Source organism: Athene cunicularia (genome assembly GCF_003259725.1).
Source record: "Athene cunicularia isolate RWA chromosome 2 unlocalized genomic scaffold, athCun1 chr2_part2, whole genome shotgun sequence".
Taxonomy (NCBI): domain Eukaryota; kingdom Metazoa; phylum Chordata; class Aves; order Strigiformes; family Strigidae; genus Athene; species Athene cunicularia.
Genome location: NW_020799096.1, coordinates 7,298,129 through 7,321,984, shown reverse-complemented (window position 1 = coordinate 7,321,984; position 23,856 = coordinate 7,298,129). Strand labels below are relative to the sequence as shown.

General features: G+C 41.9%; 1 protein-coding gene across 4 annotated transcripts in view; it reads right to left on the bottom strand.

Annotated features, from left to right (window-relative positions):
- Nucleotides 1–22,553, bottom strand: part of PDE1C (phosphodiesterase 1C) — a 318,823-nt gene extending 296,270 nt beyond the window's left edge. The window contains exon 1 of one of the 4 annotated variants that reach the window (XM_026844005.1): nt 22,372–22,553. In XM_026844005.1, coding sequence (XP_026699806.1) covers nt 22,372–22,456 — 85 coding nt within the window. In that variant the 5' untranslated portion in view covers nt 22,457–22,553. The remainder of the gene's footprint in view (nt 1–22,371) is intronic. The other 3 variants (XM_026844000.1, XM_026844001.1, XM_026844004.1) reach the window with 3 other exon arrangements.
- Between the last annotated feature and the right edge of the window lie 1,303 nt (nt 22,554–23,856).

Sequence of the window (23,856 nt, the reverse complement as noted above, 5' to 3'; positions counted from 1 at the left end):
TCCCAGCCTGCCGCTAATCTGTAGCACCCATAGTCTGCATTCCAGCACATATGACATTTAATATGTGCCTTTGGCACGTAAAGCATTTCTGTTCGCAATGCACCAAGCCGTGCAACAGTCCCAGAAGCAAATCCACTGCAGAAATCCATTGTTCCTCAAATTTCACTAGCATCTCCCCATTCACTGGTCAAGAACAAGAAGTTTCTGGGCCCCTGTTTAGGGAAGCAGTTTCAAACCTCCCATGCATTCACCTTTCTGAGGTTTTAAAATGTGGTAGCAACTTCAGTGGTTTCCCTCCTTCCCCCTTGGTTTCCTCTGCAAGGAGGACGCAAACTGTAAAGCTTTGCTCCATCTGATGTTCTAAATGCTGATGCATAATAGCTGTGAAGTTAGAGAGACTATAAAACTCATGAGGCAAGAAACGTACCCAGAAAGGGTGAAGGCCAGGAAGTCTCAAATTATGTAGTTTAAATTTCAAAACACTTCTGAACATATGTTACTGGATTTTGCACTCGCCCCCTTCTTCTCTCAGACTCAGGCTCAGAACGCTCCTGAATAGAAAAGGGAGTTTAAGGGCTTAAACACATTAGGGGAAAAAAAGATGTCACACTGACTAAAACTTACACCAACTTAGAGTATGTTTTGAGCTAGCAATCCAGAAGTCAGAGACATTAACCTCTGAGCAAACTTTAGTATTGCAGAAACGGGCAGAAATTTGTTATACAAGTCATCCTTGTGACCAAGTTGTGCAACTGAACTCTGGGTCAAACAGAAAAATAATAGAGGACCAAACCTGAAATGACATTTTCACAGTTTTGAATGTATCTGCTTCCATTTGGGAAAGCATACTGGAAAATTAAGCTTTAGAGACACAATGTCGGAACTGAGCTGTCAAAATCACAAGTTCTGATAGGATTTATAACTTACACTTTTGTAAACAGGAAAACTTTTTTTTTTTTTTTTTCCCCCTAGAGGAAAATCAGTTGTATTTGCAAGGCTCAAAACCACAGGTTTTAGGAGCTTTGTACACAGCAGAGTAATAGCATCCATGTTTGTTATCCCAGCTGCTGAATTTCCCTTCAGCAAGACCACTAGCAAATGGCTTGTTCTGCAAATGGCAGGTGGTCACTGCAATGAATTTAAATGCTAACAGTTCCATCTATGAGTGCATGGAAGAAAAGGGATACAAAGCCCACACAAATTAACTATATTATCTTTGACTATTTCACAGGAAGCAGGTCCAGAGTCCCCAGCACATTCCAAAATCATTAAAACAATGACAAATGTCCTTGGTTTCCAGCCTTAATGAAAAAAAAAAAAGCAAGATCAAAATGCACTTTCTTGTTATAGCACCATTTGATCCCTAAATTATACTTTGTAATTGGAAGAATTATATTTAAACTTCACCCTCAGCAAAGTTTCTAAAAGATGCCAACTACTGACCAGGGAAGTTTCACAAAGCAGTCAACATGCCAGCATCACACAACTGGATTCCTGCTTTCACCAACACTTTAAGTTAGCTAAAAGAGGTGACCAAAAGAGGCAGTTTTATCCTATCATGTTCCACTTATTTCCAAACCTGCATCAAGCTCTTCCTGACACTGGGAGAAAAGACAAGACAATGATTTTATCCAGGGTCAGTTCCTAGCTCTGGTACTCTGCCCTGGTGCAGCACCATCTGCGGTGGCTGAAGGTGATGAGGATGCAGAAGCATGGAGCTGATTGGAGGGAGATGGCAGAACTACTTCTTTCAGTGGTACCATTGGCTTGAAACACCTGGAACTGCTCAGGAAACTTTGCTCTGACTGGCTGACTTCTACCAGTAGAGAGGGGAAAAAAGCAATACACATAGCAAGAACATCCACTGTCACATTTCAAATTATCTCACTGCCAAATGTTCCTGTTACTACAACAGGTAAACTAAACAAATGAGAGAGAAGATTTTAACTTTTTTTTTTTTTTTTTTAACTTCCCCTGCTGTACCATGAAGCACTCTGTAGATATTAAATATGTGACTTTTATTGGTTTTCTGATATTTTAACTGTCTGCTTCAGATTTTATTTCCATTCAAATACTGTGTGACACTTCTTGTACTCTAGGCAGCCAAAACTCTGGCAACATTCCCCTCCAAAACCATAAAAAAAAATTTCGCTCAAAAAAATCCCTTTAAAGGAAGAAAAAAAAATAGAAAAAAAACCCCAAACCTGTTTGCTTGGGTTTTTTTTCTTTTAATGCATCCTTGAAAAACAAAAGGAGGATATACAACCATGTGTTGTCTTGGCGACAGGAAAAACGTGTATCGGTAAGTACCTTTCTGTTAAAGTAGAAGGCTGGAGCTTGTAGAGTGCTGGAAACAAATTGTGGTATGCTTCCACCAAAAAAGCAGATAATCAGTACTTCTCAGTGAAACATCAGTGTCTCGCTATCCTTATTATTAAAAGTGTTTAACCCACTCCTTTAGTCCAGTTCAATCACTTTTCTGTTCTTTTCAAATTACTTCTATATTTGAAAACTGACAGGGGTGTCCCTCATTTTATCTTTTCCAGACTATACAATTACCTGTTCTACTTTTTTTTTTTTTTTTTTTTTTTTTTTTTTTTTTTTTATTTTTCTAAAAGAGTATTTTCTAGGCCTCTAGACTGCAAAAGCATCTGGGGAGTAAGGGGGGGGGCATCTCTTCAGATCTAGATATCTACAAGTGCTATACTGTCATCCAGGCTCCCTTTATAGTCAATAGAAAGAAAACGTCACTTCTAGGGCATGATTTAGCTCAGCCTCAGATTGATGTCTAAAACAGTCACATGAACAACACCCTACAAGAATCTATTTCTTTATATGGATTATAAAGGAAGCCAACATGGTTACCTCAGATGAGAATGACTGAAATTAGGTGAAATCCTGCCTGACCTGGCTTCATGTGCTGCTTGTACAGATTGTGTTTGAGGCTCTCACCTTGAAAATAATTGGACTGTGTAAAAACCACCAGTCACATCATGTGAGGTTATACCTAAGCATAGGAGTTGCTCAACCTCACAAATGTCTAATCTGCTCGAAAAAAGTCCCTCTTGGAAAGGTTTTCAAGCAGACCCATTAGAAAGTTACCATGGAATTTTTTTTTTTTTTTTTCCCCCCACACTGGTTGAACACAGTTTGACAATTAGCACTTGTGGGTGTGACCCTTTGGATTTGAATTTTGTAATACTAGTAAATGAGGCCTCCTGGGAATTTAACATGGGCACCTTTATTCCCTTGCTGAACACCAAAAAAAATGAGAGAATTGTAATTTGAACATTGCTGTTCCACACAGGGATGAAACAGAGCGATCTTAAAAAAAAAAAAAAATAATCAGAAAGAAAATCATTGAACTGTGCACAGTTAAAGGAATGCCAGACCAGAAGTTCAGCCTCCACTATGGGCGAGGTTTGTGTTTTCCTGTTCACTAAAGGAACTGTCTTTAAAAATAACTGAATCCCTAGCCATCACAGAGCAACAGACTGTCTCAGCCACATGTACCTGCCAGCTCTGATACAAAACCCTGGGCATAAAACTGTGTGATGCAGCAAATAAAATGATTCTCTAGCATGTGGGAAATGCAGTCACTCCAGAGCACTTTATCAACAGGTACTCAAACTGACAGTGATACAATGGCATCCTCACTCAGCCAAACAGGCACTTCTGTTACCTGGAAATACAAGGCTGATGCAGCCATTACTCCACATCAGTACTAAGATACAAAAGAAGCAGGTAATGCTTTGGGAGCACAAGTCCTACTTTTAAAGATCACCGAGACGTAAGTGCTTGTGTCACACCTGAAAAAGCAGAACCTCAGCTCCCACACCATTAGGAGCTTTTGCAAATGTCATCCATTATGAAGACAGAGAGGTACTTTCCTGATAGCCATCAACAGCACACCTCTTTATGATCTTAGTGCAGTCAGGCTCTAAACAAGCTGTGACTGAAGAATTAAGAGACCTAGAGCCTTTGTATCCATAGGAAAGGTATCTTTGGCTACTGTGGTAGTGATAGGAATGTTCAAAGAAAAAAACCCAAACGAACCACAGTACTTTACATTTGCCTTTTACCCCTCATTTCCCCGGATTTTTGTCAACCGCCCTGTAATAAACCCCTGTACTGATACTGCCCAATACGTGCCACAAGACAGAACGTCAGAGGTCATGCAGTATTAGACTGATTTCCTCAACATCAATTACAGCCCTGACATGCACACCTTCTGCCCAGCAAACCTGTTTCCAGTGCATAACCCAATGCCATGGTAGGTTTCGTGGCTGGAGAGGAGCTACAGAACGGGAGTGCAGCCTAAAAATACTTCTTCCAGCTGGGATACTTGGAGTGAGGCGAGCTAGAACACTGCACAGTGCCACAATTTTGACCTTGTGCTTCCTGGTCCTGGCTGTTCCCTGGCACAGTGATCCATAAAGGAGGGGCAATGTCACAGCAGCATCATACCCAAGTGCAAGACCTGGCCTCGCTGATGGGTGAGGGAAGGCCAGCTGTGCCTAAACATGAGATTGCAACTTGCCACAGCAGTGAAGGCAGCTAACAGTGTCATGGACTTCATGAGGAGGAGTGGTGCCACCAAGTCAAGGGAGGTAACCCTTCCCCTCTGTGCAGCACTGATCAGGCCACAACTGGAGTGCTGGGTCTAGTTCTGTGCTTCTCAGTTCAAGAGAGACATGGACATACTGCAGAGAGTCCAGCAAAAGCCAACAGGGATGATTAAAGGACTGGAGCACCTCATGTATAAGGGAAGGCTGAGAGAGACGGGATTGTGCAGCCTGGAGAAGGCTTAGGGGCAGATTTGTACACATCTCATCAATGTGTGCAAATACCCGAAGGGAAGAGGCAGAGAGGATAGAGCCAGGCTCTTTTCAGTGGTGTCCAGTGACAGCACCAGAGGCAATGTGCACACACTGAGACACAGGAGGTTCCCTCTGAACATCAGGAGACACTTCTTTCCTGTGAGGTGACCAAGCACTAGCACAAGCTACTCTGGGAGACTGTGGAGCCTTCATCCTTGGAGCAATTCAAAAGCCATCTGGACATGATTCTAAGCAATCTTGGGTCTGTGTGGCCATGCCTGAGCAGGGGGATTGGAGAGAAGTCCCTTCCAACCTTAACCACTCTGTGTGCTTTCACCTTTTGACACATCTGCAAGCTGCACTGAGCAGACAGGCCTCCCTGGAAGCTCAGAGCATACAAAGCTTTTGTGATTTTCCTCTACATAGTTTCTTCTGGTGGTTTAGGTGGTTAGGACATAATTTTGGGACATACATCACCTTCCAGCCTCACCCTATGCAGCAATTGCAATGCTCCACAGATTGATCTGCTTTCTGTGGCAGTCCATAAAGAAACACTTCAGGCTAGTCTGTTTACTAACAAAGGTCCTACGCAATAAGGAAAACGACATAGCCAAAAAATTTTTATTCCTGTAGCCAGATATAATTTTAAATGGAGTCCCTAAAAATCATTCTGCGTTGTAGTGAACACAGTGGATAAATGCTGAGCTACTATTCCTATTAATTAGCGCTCCTTTTCCTGTGACTTTTTACTGACAATCACTAGCTTGGACCACTTACTTATAAAAGACTCTTGGGTACTGGGAAGCATGGCTGAGATAGCTGACTGTAGGTTAAAGCAGCATTTGCAGCAGTAGGCTCTGCTCACAATTTCTCTCACTGGGTCTATTCGAAAAGTCAAATAGAAAAGAAGACCCTTTGCTTCTGATTTCAGCTGCATTTATTTCAGATGAAGCAAGAGATGTCTGGAAGAGGAAATAGAAAAATCAGAAATGCCTTTCTCAAGAGATGAACTCACTATTTTCTGTAGTTTGCATCTTTCCCTTTCCAGCATCCCATTTTAATTTTTAAGCTGTGTGCATTACTTGCATCATCACTCTGTCCACTCAGGTTTCCTACAGATAACTTCCTACACACAGCCAGGTCATACTCAGCAGAGAATAGAAACACCCTGTGAGCTGTGTTTGATACCGGCTCCTAGGAGAGTTCACTTTAAAGGAACTCCAAAACATGCACTCTTTGGAAGCTTCATTCACAAAATACTGGTTTTACAAGGCAGCCATCCCACTGTTTTCAATAGGCACCAATTATGCACCATTTCCTTCTCCCTTCTATTTAAGTCTGTGATCCCAGGGGAATCTGGGCTTAGGTCTCTGGCTGTGAGTGGGACTCCTGTAGAAGTTCCCCTGATGCCTGCTCTCCTTCCCTCCCCTGCCGGGCAGAAACGTCAGGCATCACCCAAGCCCAGAGGTGACCCTGAGCACACCTCGACAGCACTTGAGGAAGCGTACACCAGACAGCCCACACCTTGTTCTACCTTTCCTTTTGAGGAGACTTACATCTACTTACTGACATGTAATTTTCCCCATTCCTCCTTCCCTACACGTCACTTCTGTTTCCCCAAGAGATCCAAAAAGCCAAGGGGCCAAAAGAATGTAGTAGGGAAGACACCTAAGTGTAAACGATGCTTTTTCAAGTAACCATCTCTTCTATTTGGAGCTTCCTCAAATCCCATGTCCTCACTGCCTTGTCCCTTTGGTTATCTCAACATCTGCTGAATTTGTGTACAACTGCTGCATAGTTCCTTTACTTCCCCTCGCTTCCATAAACTCACACAAATACACACATGCATGAGTGTGCCAAAATGAGGCCTTGGAAATTCATTTCTTTCCCCAAAACATCAGCGCTTCAGCTGCATGCTGACAGAAAGACAAGCAGAGGCGGATAGACCTGCTAGCTCTTTTAATCACAGGAATCCTGGACAGATGACCACAGCATGTGCCACACAGCAGAGCAGATTCACAGCTCAAGTACATCAGTGATAGTTGGGGGTAGTGGTAGTACCAACACTGGCAGGTTTGCATGCACAGCAGGCCATCCTGCACACGAGAGAACGAGCATTGCATTTTTTTTTTTTTTAAAAGACTTCACCTTAATGCCTCTCCTTAATTGTGCAGCAACTCAGTTTTAATCACCAGAGAAGCCTCTCTTCTCCCTCTTCTGAGCACTGTCGCAGGAACAGGAGGCCGAAGGTGAACAGCGGGCTGCTCAGGCTGCCCTGGTGCCATGCAGCTATCGTCCCTTGTCCTTTGTCACAGCCTTCCTGCTCCTCGTAGGGAAGAGAGAGACACTGCACACACTTTGTCCATTGACCACAAAACTTTCAAAAGCCTCTGTAAGGAAAGCTTCAAACTAAAGAATGCGATGCCCTGCTTTTCCCCCTAAATGCAATGTAAATGCATTTCTGTCTGTGCAAATCCAAGCCTCCATCCAACTGAAAGCAGCAGACCTTTCTGCCATTCTTTTCAACGGGAGAATAAAATCCTTTCACAATACGCAAAAAAAAAATAAGAACAGAAGTAGAAACTGAAAGAAAAAAAAATTTAAAAGTATGAGTTTCTGTTTCACCTTATCTTAATCTAGACAAACTTTTCATTTACACACAGAATCACTGAACAACTCTGGTTGGGAACAACCTTCAAAGGTCATGAGGCCCAATCCTTGCTCAAAGTAAGGCTAATTTAAAGCACGTTGCTTGAGAGTTACAGGATGAAAATAACTATTTAAAAGTTTTATTTCAGTTACAACCTTGTACAGAATGGCTCTAGAAATACTGCAAAAGCGGTTCACTAATGGAAATGAGCTGAGTTTCTATCTTCCTTCATTTGTGGTCACTTTGCAGGCATTGCTGAGGTGCCACAGGATTCCCCCATGTACACTTTGACACCAATGCATGCACCCTTTGTTTATTTACTTCACAAGCAGCATGGGATCAGATATAAAGGACTTTTAGACCTAGTTCGGGTCTAAAATATTGGCTAAGAAATACTGCCCTACAGTGATAAAGCGCCCTGAACTGCATAACCTTAAACCCAGGATAAGAAAAGACCCTGTGCTTACGTGCCTGGGCTCCGGAGAGCAGGCCAAGAGCAGGGCAGGATTTGTCTCCTCCAATTCAGGAAATCAAGTCTCATCTTTAATTAACAAAACCTAACACTGCTCTGGCCTACCTGCCAGGTGGCACAGACAGGAAGGGTTTCTCACAAATAGAGAACAGCATGTGCAAAAAGCTAAGAAAGATAATCCTGGTAAATAAACTTCTCATTAACAGGCCCCACAGCAAGTCAAACGCACAGCAACGCTACACCACCTCATAAGCCACCGGTGCAGCTGTTAGGAGCATCATCACGTGTCTTTCCTTTTCAGCGTGTCTGCTTTCCACCCGCTTGCAGCAGAGGTGGACTGGTGACACGATCGCATCTGATATAATGGTTTCAAGCAATTGAAATTCAGGTCAATCGCTAAAGCTTCTGGTGCATATAGAAACCAAGTGCTGCTTCCCAGTTCCCTGTCACTGGCGATCTGCCAGCGAGCACCTGCAGATGGCTCTTCTCGGAGTCGCCTTTGCAGCAACTGGTCCCCAAGCATGATGCAAAAGAATTTATACACACAAAGATACCGTGTGTTTTGAAACACAGACTCTTTTTTAACTCTTCTTTTAAAATCTCCACATTGAAGCAAGTACAGCCAAACCATTAAGCACTTCTGATGTGAATAATGCCACTGGGAGTATTTGCCAGCACTGTCATTATTACTTCAGATAAACTACCCATACCCATACGAGTACTGACCAGTATAACATACACTCTTCACCCAAAGTCATCTTACCGCTTTAAAGAGGACGGCTTTGTCTTAATACTACATAAATTTGAAATTAATATCTTTAAAAGATTCACCAAGCTTCATATCCAGTTGCCTTCAAGCTGCAATAAAAGGAGGAAAAATCCAAGGCCTGAATGAGAGCATTTATCACACTGAACTTGAATATATACCCTCGGTGAAGGCCCTGAGCGAAACTCTGATGCTGGCTAACATATAACGTCAGTCTTAAATTAAAAGCTACATTGAAACATGAGCCAAAAAAAAACCCCAAAAAACCCACAAACAACCACTTCTGTTTGTTTTGTTCTTCTGAAAGCTACTAAATGAAATGCCTGTGAAAAGTGATTCATTTATTATCACTAATATGGTAAGTGACTTCATTGCAGGTACCATGCAGACTGAACTAGGCAATAATACATCTCCCCCACATCTCCTGACAGCCATCTCAGGCACATCCCTGAATCTACAGAGAAAAAAATCCCTTGGCTGTTTTCTAGAGATAGTGCTACTTCAGCAGCTCCAGGCCACGGTGAACGTTGAGTCCGTGCAACACAGCAAACGCTCAGTTTTCTGGCTGAAAATGGGATATAACTTAGGGCTTTGTGCTCAGAAGTCAGGAGGTGGTCATCTGCTCATCAGGACAAACCAGCTGTGGTCTCTCTGTGCAGCAGGACTATCTGCTGGCCCTGCAAGTGCGCAGCAGGAGGTGTAAGTACCTTCTAGGAGCTACATGGCAATGGTGTAAGGCCTCCTGCCTCAATACACGTGATGCTGTGGATGCAGCACAGAGAGGGTTAAGCAGCTCTCTGCAGAGGAAGGAGTTTGGCTATGTTTTACTAGTAGTTCTGAGATGAGCGCTCTCTTATTTCCTCAGGTGTATCCCAGGAAGAGGCAGGAGGCATGATGAATATGTGGATGCCTCAATAGAAGCATCTGCCCACATTACTGAAAGGTACCAGCAACAGAGCGCTCTCAAAACTCACAAAAGCACTTCATAAACACATTGTGTGTAGCACTTCACAGCTGCATGACTTAAGCTCCTGAAGCAAAGTATCTTCTATATTCTAAAAGTTTTTAGGAACAAGTCTAACTTGGCAGCTCTTTGCAGTCGTAGGTACTCTCATTTATTGCAATGGGACTAATCACATAGAAATGCATGACTGAGCTCAAAATACTTCTTATTTAGTTACTGCCTTCACTGGCTTTCTTTGGTTCTGCCATGCTTCTTTACAGAATCTTCTCATGTGCTGTCTTTTGAAAAAAATATTTAACAGTATCATCTCTAACTTTTTCAGGTTGTTTTTTGGTTTGGTTTGGGATTTTTGTTGGGGTTTGTTTTTTTAAACAAATTCTTTCACTAGGGAAGTCCAACTGCATGTTTTATAACCTAAGTGACCTATAATGTCCACACCTCATCCTGACCGCTTTATCCTCACGCTTCTGTGAATATCTGCCACCTTCTGCAACTATGTCTAATTTATTTTCCACTTACTGCTTTGTTCATCCACATCCCAGTTTCAGTGATCAAAGAACACCTTATGACAGCATGAATTACATCAGCAAAAGACTGGAGAAGACAGAATACCAACAACTGTTGCCTGCTTCAGGTCAGTGAATTCCAAGGGGGAGCAGAATTACCAGATTAGACGCTTCAGCTGTAAGTATTGTGGCACACAATGGCCCTCCAGCCACAATGAACTGTAAAGCAAATGCTCCTTTCATTTAAAAAGTATTATTGTTATGCAAAATACCAGCCTCCTTCTCAAACATTAAATAACTTGGGCATAATTTTGAATTCCTTTCTCTTATCACAATATTGTTAGGGATTTGTACTGAATAAGAAATATAGGCTAAATCCTTAATCCTATCTTTAACTATTCCTGCTCCTCATGGCTTTTTTTCTTCAAGTTTTGAAACTGCTGTTGTTTTGTTCTTTCAGCAGCCATACCAAGAGACACATTTTTCAGTGCTAATCCCTCCCGCAGTTTATAGCGGTTTAAAATATGAAATTATGTATACAAGTACAGACCTTATATAGACTGAAAGGCAATGCAGGACAAAAGAAAGTTTAAAATATTACAAAAATTATTTACTTCTAGCTGTCAGATGTTATTTAGATATTATTTGATGGTCATGACATACAATTTCAAAAGATTCTGTTCTTTGTTGCTTTTCAAGTGCCCAAAGGTACCAAATATGACTTCATACAGCAGTCACAAACCTTTTAGCCATTTCAATGCTGCTCAGTGACTTCAACCATCAGCTTATTGCAAACAAGAGCAAATAAATATTTTCTAGTAATGATGACAAACATGGTATATGCCATCCCCATATGCAGTTTACTCGATATAATAAATCCACTACATACATCGAGCTAATTTTAAAATTGAAAAGGAGTATTTTGAATGAAATTAGAAAATAATTCTGTAGCATAAGACCCATTTTTGTGTATCTGAAGTTTTCCCTGTGCTTCAGTCTGGAGTAGTAAGTTTGGCTAGAAGCTTATTTCACAACTATAAAACTGTTAGGATATTTGCTCCTTTCTTTTCACAAATTCCCAGTGCATTTTCCAACTTGCATAATACAGATTTAGGAGTTCAAGTGCATAAGGTGCAGCATCATTTTCTTTAAAAACACAAATTAGTCTTAGCAAAACCATCAAGAGAGACTTTGGCACTGAATGCAAGTCCTGTCTTTCCTTCTTTCTTCCTCCAGGTTCCTTTGAAAGACTCTCAATGCCAAAAAACTCCATTCCCTCCTCGGTTAGCAGCAGTGCCAGCAAGAGTCATGGCTCCAGCACCTTACTGCCAAGGGGTGGAGAGAACTATGGGGCCTGTGGAAAGATGTGCAACTCCAAGCTTAAAATCTTCTCCCCCTCTTCCCAGTGTAAAACTTATTTCACCAACATGGAAACATCCTCTTCTTCCCAGTTCAAAAATGCGTTTGTAACAGCACCTATGCACTACAGACAGAAGTTCCCAAAGTGCTCAAAGGCCACATTTCCTTTGCCTCAGGGACCTAAAGGTAATGGCACTCTCTGAGAAGGTTTATCCAAAGCATCTGAACAGATTAGTGCTTAATAAACACTGAAATAATCAAAGCTAAAAAGTTCCCAAAAGGACACAAAACTTGCTTGCCACAAACAACGTAAAAGAGATCAAATGCAAGTGAGTGAATACAACGTAAACACACAGCCAGCTGGGAACACATCCCAGAGGTTTCATTTAAGTATCAGTGCAGAGCTAAAGAAAAATAATTATGCACATAAAGCGTTACTGTAAATGACAGTTAATAAAACAGAAGGCTCAAATTATTGTTGCTGCTTCAGAGGGCAAGTAGGCAAACACAATCAGAGTAAATGACAAGTAGCTGTGCAGAATTTCACTTCAAAAATGGCACTTCACTTAAATGGCACAATGAATTCTAATTAATACGACGCATTAGACTGGAACATAAGGCAGCAAACATCACTAAAGAATAAACATATTCTCCCATGAAGAAAAAAATTTACTCTGATCATGTTGTCAAGCTGACAGGAGCATCTTTGAGGAGCAAGCAGATCCAAGTTATTAGCCGTGTGGTAATTGCCATTCTCAGCACTTACGCTTCCCTTGACTCAAGGACAATTAAGCCTTAAGCATTAGCCATGGAGACAGGAGTAATATCATGAAGCCACCTAGCAACTGTAATAATAACAACCTGTTGATACTTTAGGAATGGAGAAATGCTGGGCAGCGTTAGCAGACTAGACTGATAGTTGGATGCATTTGCTTAGTTGCAGGATCTAACACCAGCTGACGTGGATCCATATACAAGTCACAGCCTCAGCCCGTCCAAGTGAAACTCACGGACAACACTTAATAACAGCTGGGATCCCCTGATTTTCCCCATCCTGCTGTGATGACTCCCAGCTGGCACTGTAAACAGCTTGGTCAGGGTTCCTCCAGCTGTTTGTCATTGCCCTATGTTTCTCCCAGAGGCTGCTCCTACAGCCAAGATGAAAGGACTTAAACTTCATAGCTAGATGAATTCAAGTTACCAGCCATCTGTTCTCTGCAGCAAAGTGGGCTGCAAACCTCCCATTCAGCTGGGTTCTGGAATAATCATCCTTCAAGTACGCCGTGCTCCAGCACCACCACGTGTCAGCGTGCTGTGACTTTGCACTGTGAGGCAGGAGGTCTCCATGTGATCATTTCCATCTATGCTTTTATAGAGAGAAGAGGTAAAACAACCACCTCAATAGCAGCCTCTCTCACAACCAAAAATTCAGTGTGGAAAAATCAATCATTTTTGCAGAAGAAACATGCACCCAAATGTCATTAAACATTTCCAGCTCAAATCTACCCTGAATTATGCTTGTGAAAACTCAGAATTGATTCCATCGAAGTGAAGCAAGGTGCTCATTATCCATTGATCCATATATGCTTCATAATTTATAGAAAGCAGACAATCAGCTAAAAGCTAAGGTTAGCAGAGTCATTAGGTCTTAGGTATTTCCTGCTGGAATTCTATTTAAGTGTTGATGTTAAGAAATTAACTATTTAACTGCAAAGGAACTCTCAAAAGTAGTACAGTGTGTCCTGTTCCAGACTTTCTAAAGATATCCACTGAATTTTGTAACAGCAGAGCTAGCCAACCGCTGGGACTCTGGACAAGCTTTTGTTATTTGAGGAGCCATGAAATGAGATTCTTTAAATTAACGCTGAAAAAATTATTTACTTTCCTAGGAGCAGCAGTAGAATCTGCCATGGTCCCTTTGCTCCCTAACAGTTACACACACATTCAACACTTTACTGTACACCATATATACAGTACATGGTCTATAAAATACAGATCACCCTCCTTATAACTCAGATTGACACCATCTTTGATTATCAAGTTCTATTTTAATATTCCAGATTTTGGCAAGGAAAAAAAATCCCACAGCTTTGCTAGAGATTTCTTAGATTCAATCATATGGCAGTTTTAAGAAAATTAGTATACACTGTAGGCCACACAGTTTTGCGTTACCAGAGTTGCAGAAGAGTCAGAACATAACCTAGCCTGCAAGATCTGTAATTCTGCATTATGATAAAATTCAAGGTGCAAAGAGCATATATTGTCTTTAAATCAAAGGCCAGCAGTTGGGAGAAAAGACCATCTTCCTCTTGTACACTAACAAAATGGGGTACAGTGCCACCAAAGACCAGCAAATAAAGAATTCTGAACATCCTAAAGATCCCATTTTCAGAGAACATTTCAAGGGAAATAGTGATTATTAACTGCATGCATGTCCTGTAATAATCACAGCTTTGGGAGTGGGGGAGGAAATCAATATAAACGGGCGTGGTATTCTGCTATTCACATCACACACAGCAGTCTATAAAACAACCTGTCCTGAAAAATGCCAATTTTAATGGGAGAGGAAAACACCACTTTGTGTTTGGAGCACAGCTGACAGTAGCACCTGTAAGTTTCAGAGAGTCCTTTTTCTCCCTGCTTTTTCAGTCTTTGCTCACTTCCTAGAGTGTTAAAATTGCAACTGTATCCACTTGGCATTTCATGAAAATACCAATTTGCTCTCTTTTAATCACGGAACTCACTTTTACCCAGTAGGGCTTCTCAGCCTGCAACTTGTCTGGACCACTAGTTTGAAAAATCCTGGGACTTCTCTAAGGTTTCATGTGCACATCCAACTGCAGAATCATGGCCTGACTGTAAAACTTCCTTTTAGGTTTTCTTAAGGGTGTCTGGTATGCATAAATCATTTTTCTTTATCTACAGGGATCATTAAAAAACTAAAACTCAAACTCGGTATTCTAGCAGAGGAACATTTTGCTGTAAGAAGTTCCAGAGAAAGTTAACATATTTATAATTTTTACTTGAAGTCTCTTTCCCAAGCAGCTTAATAACTTGCTCTACCTGAATTAGCATTAAAAAAAAAAAAAAAAAAAAAAGCTGTGTGGTGGGACTAGAGCAAGAAAGCTTAGATTTTCAGCTGACATGATTCAAACTAAATCAACACTGTCATTCATAAAGCAGAAATAAAAGAGGAAAAATGATAAAGCATAAAGAGGAAAACACTACTACAAATTTTGGGGACTAGATCCATCCCCACATAAATGGAAAGAAAACAAAAAAGAATGTGGAAAAGTGAGTCCATAAAAAGCAGTCATCATGCCACATGGGGGAACCGCAATGACTTCAGCTACCCACCGGGGAAGAAACTAGTAAAATTTGATTTTTGAAAGCTTTCACTCCTAATCAGCATTCATTGTCAATACTAAAAGAGAGAGAATACGCAACGTGAATCCAAACAGCGTTCCTTATCCTCACCTCCAGTGAGTATAAACTTGTTGTAAAGCTACTGAACTTAGATGAGGCACTTGGAATTGAAACTGAATTAAGTGGTACTGGCTGAGCAAGGTGTCTACCCTCTCCCCTTTCCCAGTAACACACCCTTTGGCAGGTCTCACTGCTCTGCATCACTGGGAGAAGGGGGGGCGGGGGGGAGTTGGAAAGGGCACTAAATCAACATAAATAAGACATAGCATCATGCAGCAGAAGCAGCAAGAGGCTAAGCACCATGCACTGCCGTTTAATGGAGAGAGATGATGTTTGCAGTCTTCCTGAGGGAAATTTTCAGGGGGCTGATTGCAGCTGCTATGACAACAAGGGGGAGGATGTGATGTCACACAACAACCGGAGCGACTGCTGTCACATTGTCCCAGTGCACAGCTCGACTCACCAGCTGGGAAGCCAGTAGAGACCTCATTAAGTGCATCTGTTCAGTAATTGCTAAAACTTTCCCTGCACCACGCTTCCAACTTTGCACACAGCCATAGAGCAAGGCTACTGATGTAGTCACAAGGGTTAAGTTCCCAGGCCCGAAAATTTCGAGCCTGTAGCTATTGGAAATCCTGAATCGAGTTTCAGCCGGATGTTAGATACAAGCTCTGTCACCAGGCAGGGAGACATGGGGAGCAAAATCATATCAGCATAATCTTGATGAAGTCTTGGAAACGAGCTGTGGAAAAACTGCGTGATTTGTCTTCATTGTACGTAGGGCAGGTCCTTCTCTAACCTACAGCAGCATCCACCTTAACTGGAAAAGACCGTCCAGGACATATCCTTTCCTCATTTAAATCATTGCAGTTCTCCCAACTGCAGTGCAGTGATGCAGATTTACTGCTGGCCAGGATCCTGCCTCTTGACTTGATTTGCACTAGTACACAAGTAAGGGCAGGATATGTCCATCAGCCTTTTGCTTTCTTACTGATGCAGAACTACAGAACTTGGAAAAATGAGCTTGCATTTGCACTACATCAGGAAACTAGACCAATTAGTACAGCATAAGGGTTTAAAATAGAAGATCTGCAGCAGAAATGCAAATCCCCAAAGGCAATTAGGTTTGAAAGCTCCTAGACTCTAGTCCACACAGCAACAGTACAAGGAGGAGGAGGATGCAGACCTCTGGCTTTTGACATGGGAAAAGAAGCAGGCTGGGGCTGTGAACGAGGGAAGGCTGCTCCCCGGTCAGAGCCTGCTCAGAAACAGGCCTGGCTGCCTGCCTAAAACTCAGCTCAAAAGGCATGAAGAGTTCATGCCTTTTTATTTCTTTTGAACTTCGGGCATTTTAGAAGATCTGAAATTTGGAACTAATCTTGTTGCATCAATTCAGAAGGCATTGGGAGCAGAAGTAGTTGGCCAAATATCAGAGAGAAAACAAAAGCAGGGACAACACTATTTCTCACCATGGTAAGATGGGGCCCCTCCTGGTAGGGAGCAACAATATTTGTTGTCTTCAGAAGAGGACTGACTGTACTTCCTTCCCTCACAGAAGATGACCAGGGGGACAAACAGCACAGTGGGTCTGGGACCTGACACAAAGGGAACAGGAGTCTCCAACTCCAGCCAGGTGCCTTCATCTTCTGTCCTATTTGCATCTTGTGCTGGGGGCTCTGTTGCCCCACAAACCCAGTTTCCAGAGCTACTTCCTAGTAGCGAATCTAATTTCCAACACATTGAGGGGTTTAGACCATTTGGTGACATTAGTCCTGAAGTCCATTTAGAGGTGACGGAGCACCAAGACCTAGACCTATGTAATTTGCCACCCTTAAAACAAATAAAAAATAAAAATAAGTCATGTGAAGTAATTAAAGGAACACTTCTTGACAGTGATGACAATGGTTTTATCCATTAACATCTCTCCTTACCATGGAACTCAGCTGCAGACAACAGGGATGCCCATTCACTCACATCAAAACATGCTGCAAAGGTTTTATTGTTCACAGTTTCCCTGAGAAATAAAATCAAAAGGAGGAAGGAAAATAACACTTTTGATGTGACCCTGCCGCAGGTTCCTGCAGTCTGCATCAGATCCTTTGTGAGCTGCTGCTGAACCTAGTGTGCCACCCTGCATGGTAGCCTCTCACTCAGAACAATTCTGGCAGAGAAAGGGACAGCCCCAAACACTCCCTGTGTTTCTGGATGCCAAGATACAGGCAGCAGAGCGCAGCTGTGAGCAGTGGGTAGCAGTGATAAGGTAAACCATCCACAGAGGCAAATGGGCAGAGCTCCATGAAAACATTGCCAGGCTTTTTGCCACACAAGAAGTATCACTGCAGTCTTTCCAAGGATAGTTTATTTAGCTTACAGCAGTTCACCCCTGCAACATCAGAGTCGTTACTGCAATATCAAGATCCTGTAGATGCCACAGAAATCATCATCTCCACTCCTTACAGAAGCAGCTACAGGTTAAGTACCAACAGCAGGAATTCCTCTTGCCCGTCAATGTGGCAGAGACCATCCTCCCCACACAAAGGGGCAGCTGGGTATCTCACCCACATGCATGTCAGCCATGCAGACTCCTTTCAGGTGTATTTTCAGGCAGAGCAGATAGACATCAGACTGGTCTGAAGCTAAAACACAATTTTGTAATGGAGGGAGAATAAAAACTCTCATAACTTTAGAGCTTTATTTCACAATCTATTTGCTGACAGCTTTCTTTAGGTGAATTTGGGGATAGGACTATGTTGGCAGAGATTTTAATTCTTCATACTCTTCTATAACTCCATCAGAATTCTTTAAATTACATTAAAAATCTCATGTCCTATTGCATGCTTAGTATTTGTGTTATATTGATAAAATTTAGCTTTCCCAGTTCCTAGATTTCAGACAACAGTGTTCTACTGTTTACATAGAAATCGGTGCTTCCTATCAGCTCTTACTGAGAAAATATCCTCTCAGTAAGTTTTATCAGGAGAGACAGGGGGAGAAAAAAGAAGCGAAGTTTTGGGAGTTTCGTTGTTTTTTTAAAAATCTTTTGCATTATGTCATAACAAAGACAATGATATTGTTTAGTTACAAAGACAAGGAGGGCTTATAATCCACAGCAGGAGTGGTGGCTATGCATTGACCTTTTTGCCAGGGACACTGTTTGTGTGTGGGCAGAGATACCTCTCCCCTCCCCAAAAGCAGACTGACCCCCCAGACAGACACCTCTCCCAGACCTCCTCTGAAGGAAGGCTACGAGTGACGCACATGCAGAGTTAGCAAGAGACTTGTCAGCGCCTTATAATTACAGTGTGCTTTCAGTCAGAATGACATTTTTTATTATAGGCAACTAAGGGCAGAATTAAAGTAAATCTCCATGAACATGCACTTTGTATGGGCCTAGGGGTGTCCTCTGCTGAAACCTGCCTCTTTTGTGGGTTGCAGAGGTGCCATTGACCTTAGATGAATGACAAACTCCAATTAAGGCCGAAAATCAATACAGAAGAACAAAACAGTTAATTGCTACAGTGTATGCAGTTCTTTGGCCAAAATACAGTACCAAAAAACCCGAAACGGCTTTAATTCCTCTGGTTTCTTTCTAGAATAATTTTATAAACCCATTCCTGTCTATTCCACTCCTAATGGCCAACCTTTCAAGAGAGAATAAGATCCACAGCAACATTTTCTTTAAAAGTTAAGCACACGACACAGAACTGAAAGTATTTTTCCTTATTCTAATAAAGCTGAGTTCAATATTTAGTTTGCTTGCAATCTTACCCACCCCAACTCAGGCCAGCACAGAGCATGCACCTCCTCAAGTGACATTTCCTGTGACCAAAAAACAAAAGGCATTTCTGGTGATCTGTCAGAGGAACACACAAGAATTACTTTGGCTGTTCTACCTGTGACGTTGAAAGAGGAGATGTTGAAATGGATTTCAAATAGTGAACTGCAACAGGAAAAACTCCAGCAACATTAAGAAAAACACATTTTTAAAGATTTCAAAACAGGTCCCAAAAGCACCACCAAGCGAAACTCAGGTCTTCCATAGTCAACTGGAGGGAGAGCTTTTGTACACAAAATGGAGAGAGTATCCTCCTACAGAAACCTTCCTGCAAGATTTAGAAACAACCGCTGTGAGCTAGGCTGGGTTTCAGTGCCACATCCCTCCTCTCCAGTAACACCTGAGTTACTGCAGATCTCCCCATCACTTCATTTCATTCTAATCTATAAAAATAAATTTATTAGATACATTGAACAGGACAAAACAGTGTTGCCAGGTGCTTCTGGATATGAAAAGCAGAGAGTGGGAGCTTTAATGAAGTTAGCTCTTAGTCATAGGAAGGTGATAAATGCAGAAAGAAAATATCCTCTTGTTAATGTTTGTGTTTACCATTTTTCCCAAGTTTAAAGACAGTGGATGTTATTCTGTCTTGCACCTCTAGTCAGTCAGATACAGCAGCGAAGTCAGTTAGTAACACGCTGGCATTCTGAGCATTCATTTGCACAGGAATGATGAGACAAGGCACAACAGAAGAAGAAAGAAAAAAAAAAGGCCTTAACACTTAGTTTCTTTTTCCTTAAACTCAGCTGCTATTCTGTTATATTTGACTTTCAGTGGAGGAAAATTTAGCCAAAATTAACAAGAGCTCAAGTACAACAACTTGTGTATACAAAATTTCATGGACTCAAATTGCTGACATAACCATGTCAAATAAGGATCTTGAAACATTCATCTCAGATACATCAAACTTTCTAGAGCAAACAAAATTGCGTGATTTCTGTCTTGAATGGTCCCACACAAGAGCTCACACTGTGGCTCCACTACGCCTTTACATCACGTTACAAGGGCAAAAAGTCCATAAAGCAGAATATCCCAAACCACATAGAAATCCTCAGTGGACACAGAGTGGCACAGCTCAGTCCTCCCCAGGGTCTGTGTTGAAAAGGTGGCACCTGGAGGAAAGGGATTTGCAACTACCTTGTTTCTTTGTACAGAAGAAAGCTATCAAGTATTGGCATACATTTGCCCTTCTGGTATGGCACATCTCTTTCTTCTACAGGAATCTGTGAAGTCCCTGGGAAGTGTGGAGCTCCCACAGCTCTCCTGTCCCACCACCAGCACTGCGAGGAGCCAAGGTGAGAACTAGAGCAGCTGAGAAGGTTGTGCTGCTGTGTGAATGAGTGCTGACCACCTCCAGAGGCATGAGGCTATCTAACTGCAAGCCACTAGCAAGGAGCTCTTCTTGCACCAGCCTTCTTCCATGCCCACAAACTTTCATGTCTGATGTTAGGCCCAGGACTTTCATTAAAATTTTCATTAAGTCTCATTTACAATCATTTTCCAAACTCTGTGAAGATAATCCTTTCTTAGCAGTTACTATCAGGGTGAATCAGTGAGAAATATTTTCTTTTGCATGCAAATGGAACTCCTTGCTCTCAAGCTGACTCTACTCTCTTCTTCAAGTGTATCAGCCTTCTCTCCCAGCTGCCACTTCAACAGCAGATGCAGCAGCTCAGAATTTCCCAAGAACTTCTGAATTTTCAGTACCCAAAACTAGATACATACACAGAATTCACCTGATGGAAAAAAGAAGTTTAAGCCCACCCCTGACAGATGAATGTTGCTGTGGGATCTTTTGGATACATTCATCTTCTTCAGTATGAAGATTAATAAACACATGAATCATTCAGGTCTGTCTACCACACAGTGCTGGTAATACTAGATAGCATGTTTACAAAGTTTTCCCGGCTATGTGAGTCAATCCAATACACACTTGTCCAGATATAAAAATAAATGTTATATAATGCACAGAACACAGAATCAATACGCTGGTTGTGTGCACCAAGCAGAAGAAAACAGCACAGGAGCTCCTATGCAACAACTGTCCTAAGAAGCAGAAGAAGCTGCCATTCTAAACCCAAGGCATTTGATCCAAAATTTGGTCTAGTTATTTTGTGATCTTCAGTAGCAATAAAGACAGCAGAGCAACAAATACAGCAATCCTGTTGTTTGTTCATGAACCCCAAAAAATAATTAGGCACAGTCACAAATGTTCAGCATCTTCAGATAATGTGCCTAGGCTCAAAAAGGAAACGTTTATGCTCCAGACTGACACAGACTGAAGAAATAACCCTATTAGTAATGATGCTGAGAGGGGGAGAGATTAAGATAGAGAGTTCAAAATCGAGCATGTTGCAATTTAACCCCCTTCCCATTAGAGAAAGAAATTTGAAAAGTAGCATTTTCCTGGCAGTTTCACCTTAAAATGCTTTATGCACATTAGCATGAAGGTGTTTTAATGAAACATACATTTCCTTCTCCAGTTTTTTTAAGCAAGTATAACGTTTGCATGATGTTAACAATTGCAAAACAAGTTTTCTATAAAGCAGAGAAATAAACAGCTACTTCCTCCCACACCAATAGAAAGCTTGTATCCATCATTATTACATGAAATTGTGACCCGATTACATGAGTACAGAAAAACTGTCCTAATTTCACAACTGCAAGGAAGTACAATCTCTGACATCTTAAAGGTATTCAAGGGGAATTGATGTTAACTTATTATTACAAGTTATCCATATATTTTAACTTGGATTTCATCTAAAACTTAAAATGGGGTGTAAGCTTGCTTTGTTTCAAAGCTCTACAGGGATTTATATAACATAGCCTAGTGAGATACACGGTTTTAGCGAAGCAGCCTGCTCAGGGATTCCTCAGATTTTAACTTTTGCACAGCAAGTCTCTTGGAAAAACACAGACACCTGTTGCTTTGAAGCACCTCACTCTTCCCTAAGATATTAAACACAAACAGTAAACCGCACTCTTCACACAGCTACAACAATCAGTCCTAAAATTCCTAATCTCTCCTCCCATCTTTCCCTGGGCCAGCAATTTTGCTTTTTGTGTTTGAGAGGCAACAAAAACTGTTACATACGTCTTTATGCAAACCGAGAAATGGCAAAAGGTCACAGAATTTGGAAACACTGCCTAAGTGAACAAAGAAATATTGGAAACAAAGCCAAGGCTCCCGAGGGCTATGTTCAGGGCTCATCGGAAGGAAACAAAGCCAGCAAGTTGGAAACCTGCAGTCCTGAAGCCCAGGCTTTCCTGATAGAAGGTTCCAAAACAAAAGTTCTGCAAACATCTTGGTGAACTCATGCCAAAACCCAGCAAAAGGATTTAAAGAGGCTTCATTTCAAAGGCAAGTTTCTTGGGCAGGAGAAAATATAGAAGGCAGAATGGAAAACCAACCCAGACAAAGTTTCAGGGCATCTCTGCATTTTAAAGGCATACATTGACAAAAGCCAGCTGTCAACAGCTGTCTTACCTGCACTTACTGGAGCTGCAAAGAAAGGGAGGGAAGAAGGAGAAGAGAGACAATGAGGGAAAGAAAGGGAATTAAATCAGGCTCACCAATTGTAAAGCTATAGCCATCGATGCTGAAAGTAGCACTCCGGCATTTTTTAAATCCTTCCTTTCTGCTGCTTGGCTCTGTCATGATCCTGCCAGCTTGTACTTTCAGCAGCAGCCTGTCTCTCCCCCCGTGGAAGCAGAGCGCTGGAGCTCGCTCTTAGCTGCCCTGGAATATCTATCTGCCTGTGACAGCACGCACACCCAACCTCACACATCTCCGAATCCGAGAGGCATGCACCCAGCAGCTTTCTCCTCCCCCAAACACTGTCGCTGGCTTGTTACCGACGTGCCTACTCAGAGTTTAACAACCGGTTAGAGGCTCCAGTATCTAACCCAGCAGTCAATTAGGGTAAGACTCCCGAGTCAGTAAGGCAGCTGGATCTGTCAAACCTCCGCGTAGGAGGCGGCACACAATTAAAAAAAAAAAAGATGAAGGGTTAGATTTTGCTGGGAACTACCCACTTGACGCTCCTTGTATCCCTTGCTGTGCTGTGCCCCTACTTCTGTGTCTGCCCTCGCTCATGGGGATTTCTGGCTCGCAGCAAACTGCGCTCAGATTTCAGCCCTTCAAATACAAGCAGCGTGTTTTAATCATTCGAGATATAATGAATCAACCCGAGATTACAGTACACCATCAATCATCTACTACACTAACGGCAAGTCTCTGGAAACACAACCGGCAGCAGAACACAAGAGATTATCAGTAAGTAAGAACTGTGGGAAAACAACCAAAGTAATTTAGCAGTAATGGTGATAAACTGAGCAAAATGTCCATGCACACACACACACACACACACACACACACACACACACAAGTCTTCTCAGCTCTTCCTCCTCCTGGTGGTTTGTCACATGGTTTGTAAACTGCTCTCTGCAGGTTTTTGACCCAATGATGTTTAAAAATGGGATTGAGAGTGCTTGCAGCAATCCACTGAAAAAGGCAGGCAAATCATCTCTATCCTGTGAATAGACAAAATTTAGACTCAAGGCTGGCAAAGTTTTCACAGAAGGCTAGCAGTAAGCCAAGGTTTTATAAATAGGTATCCAAGAAACACTGTCAATATCTTAATGATTCCAGTTCACATAAATCTGCGCAATCATTTTCTTTTTCCTGCAATGTGTATTAACACAGAAAAATGCTACTGAAGTGCTGCAAGTTTTCAGGTTCTCGACCATAAACTCCAGGTAAATTAATCAACTTCTGCATTGTTCTGGGTGGAAACCACATGGAAACACTGACTTTCAGGAAGGCTGCCATCAAAATAATAGCTGAGACACAGTTTGCCAGAAGCTTGCCCACACACAAAAAGGTTTACAAAATATCAGCAAACCTGGTCTGTGTTTAAAGTATAAACCTCAACTCTACCTTGGTTTCTCAACAAAAGCTTAAGTCAGATAGAAACACTGCACTTTCTAAATCCCCTCTCTTCAAAGGAGGGAAGAGAGTCACTACTGAACTCCAGTACTTAATTTGAATTCCACTTA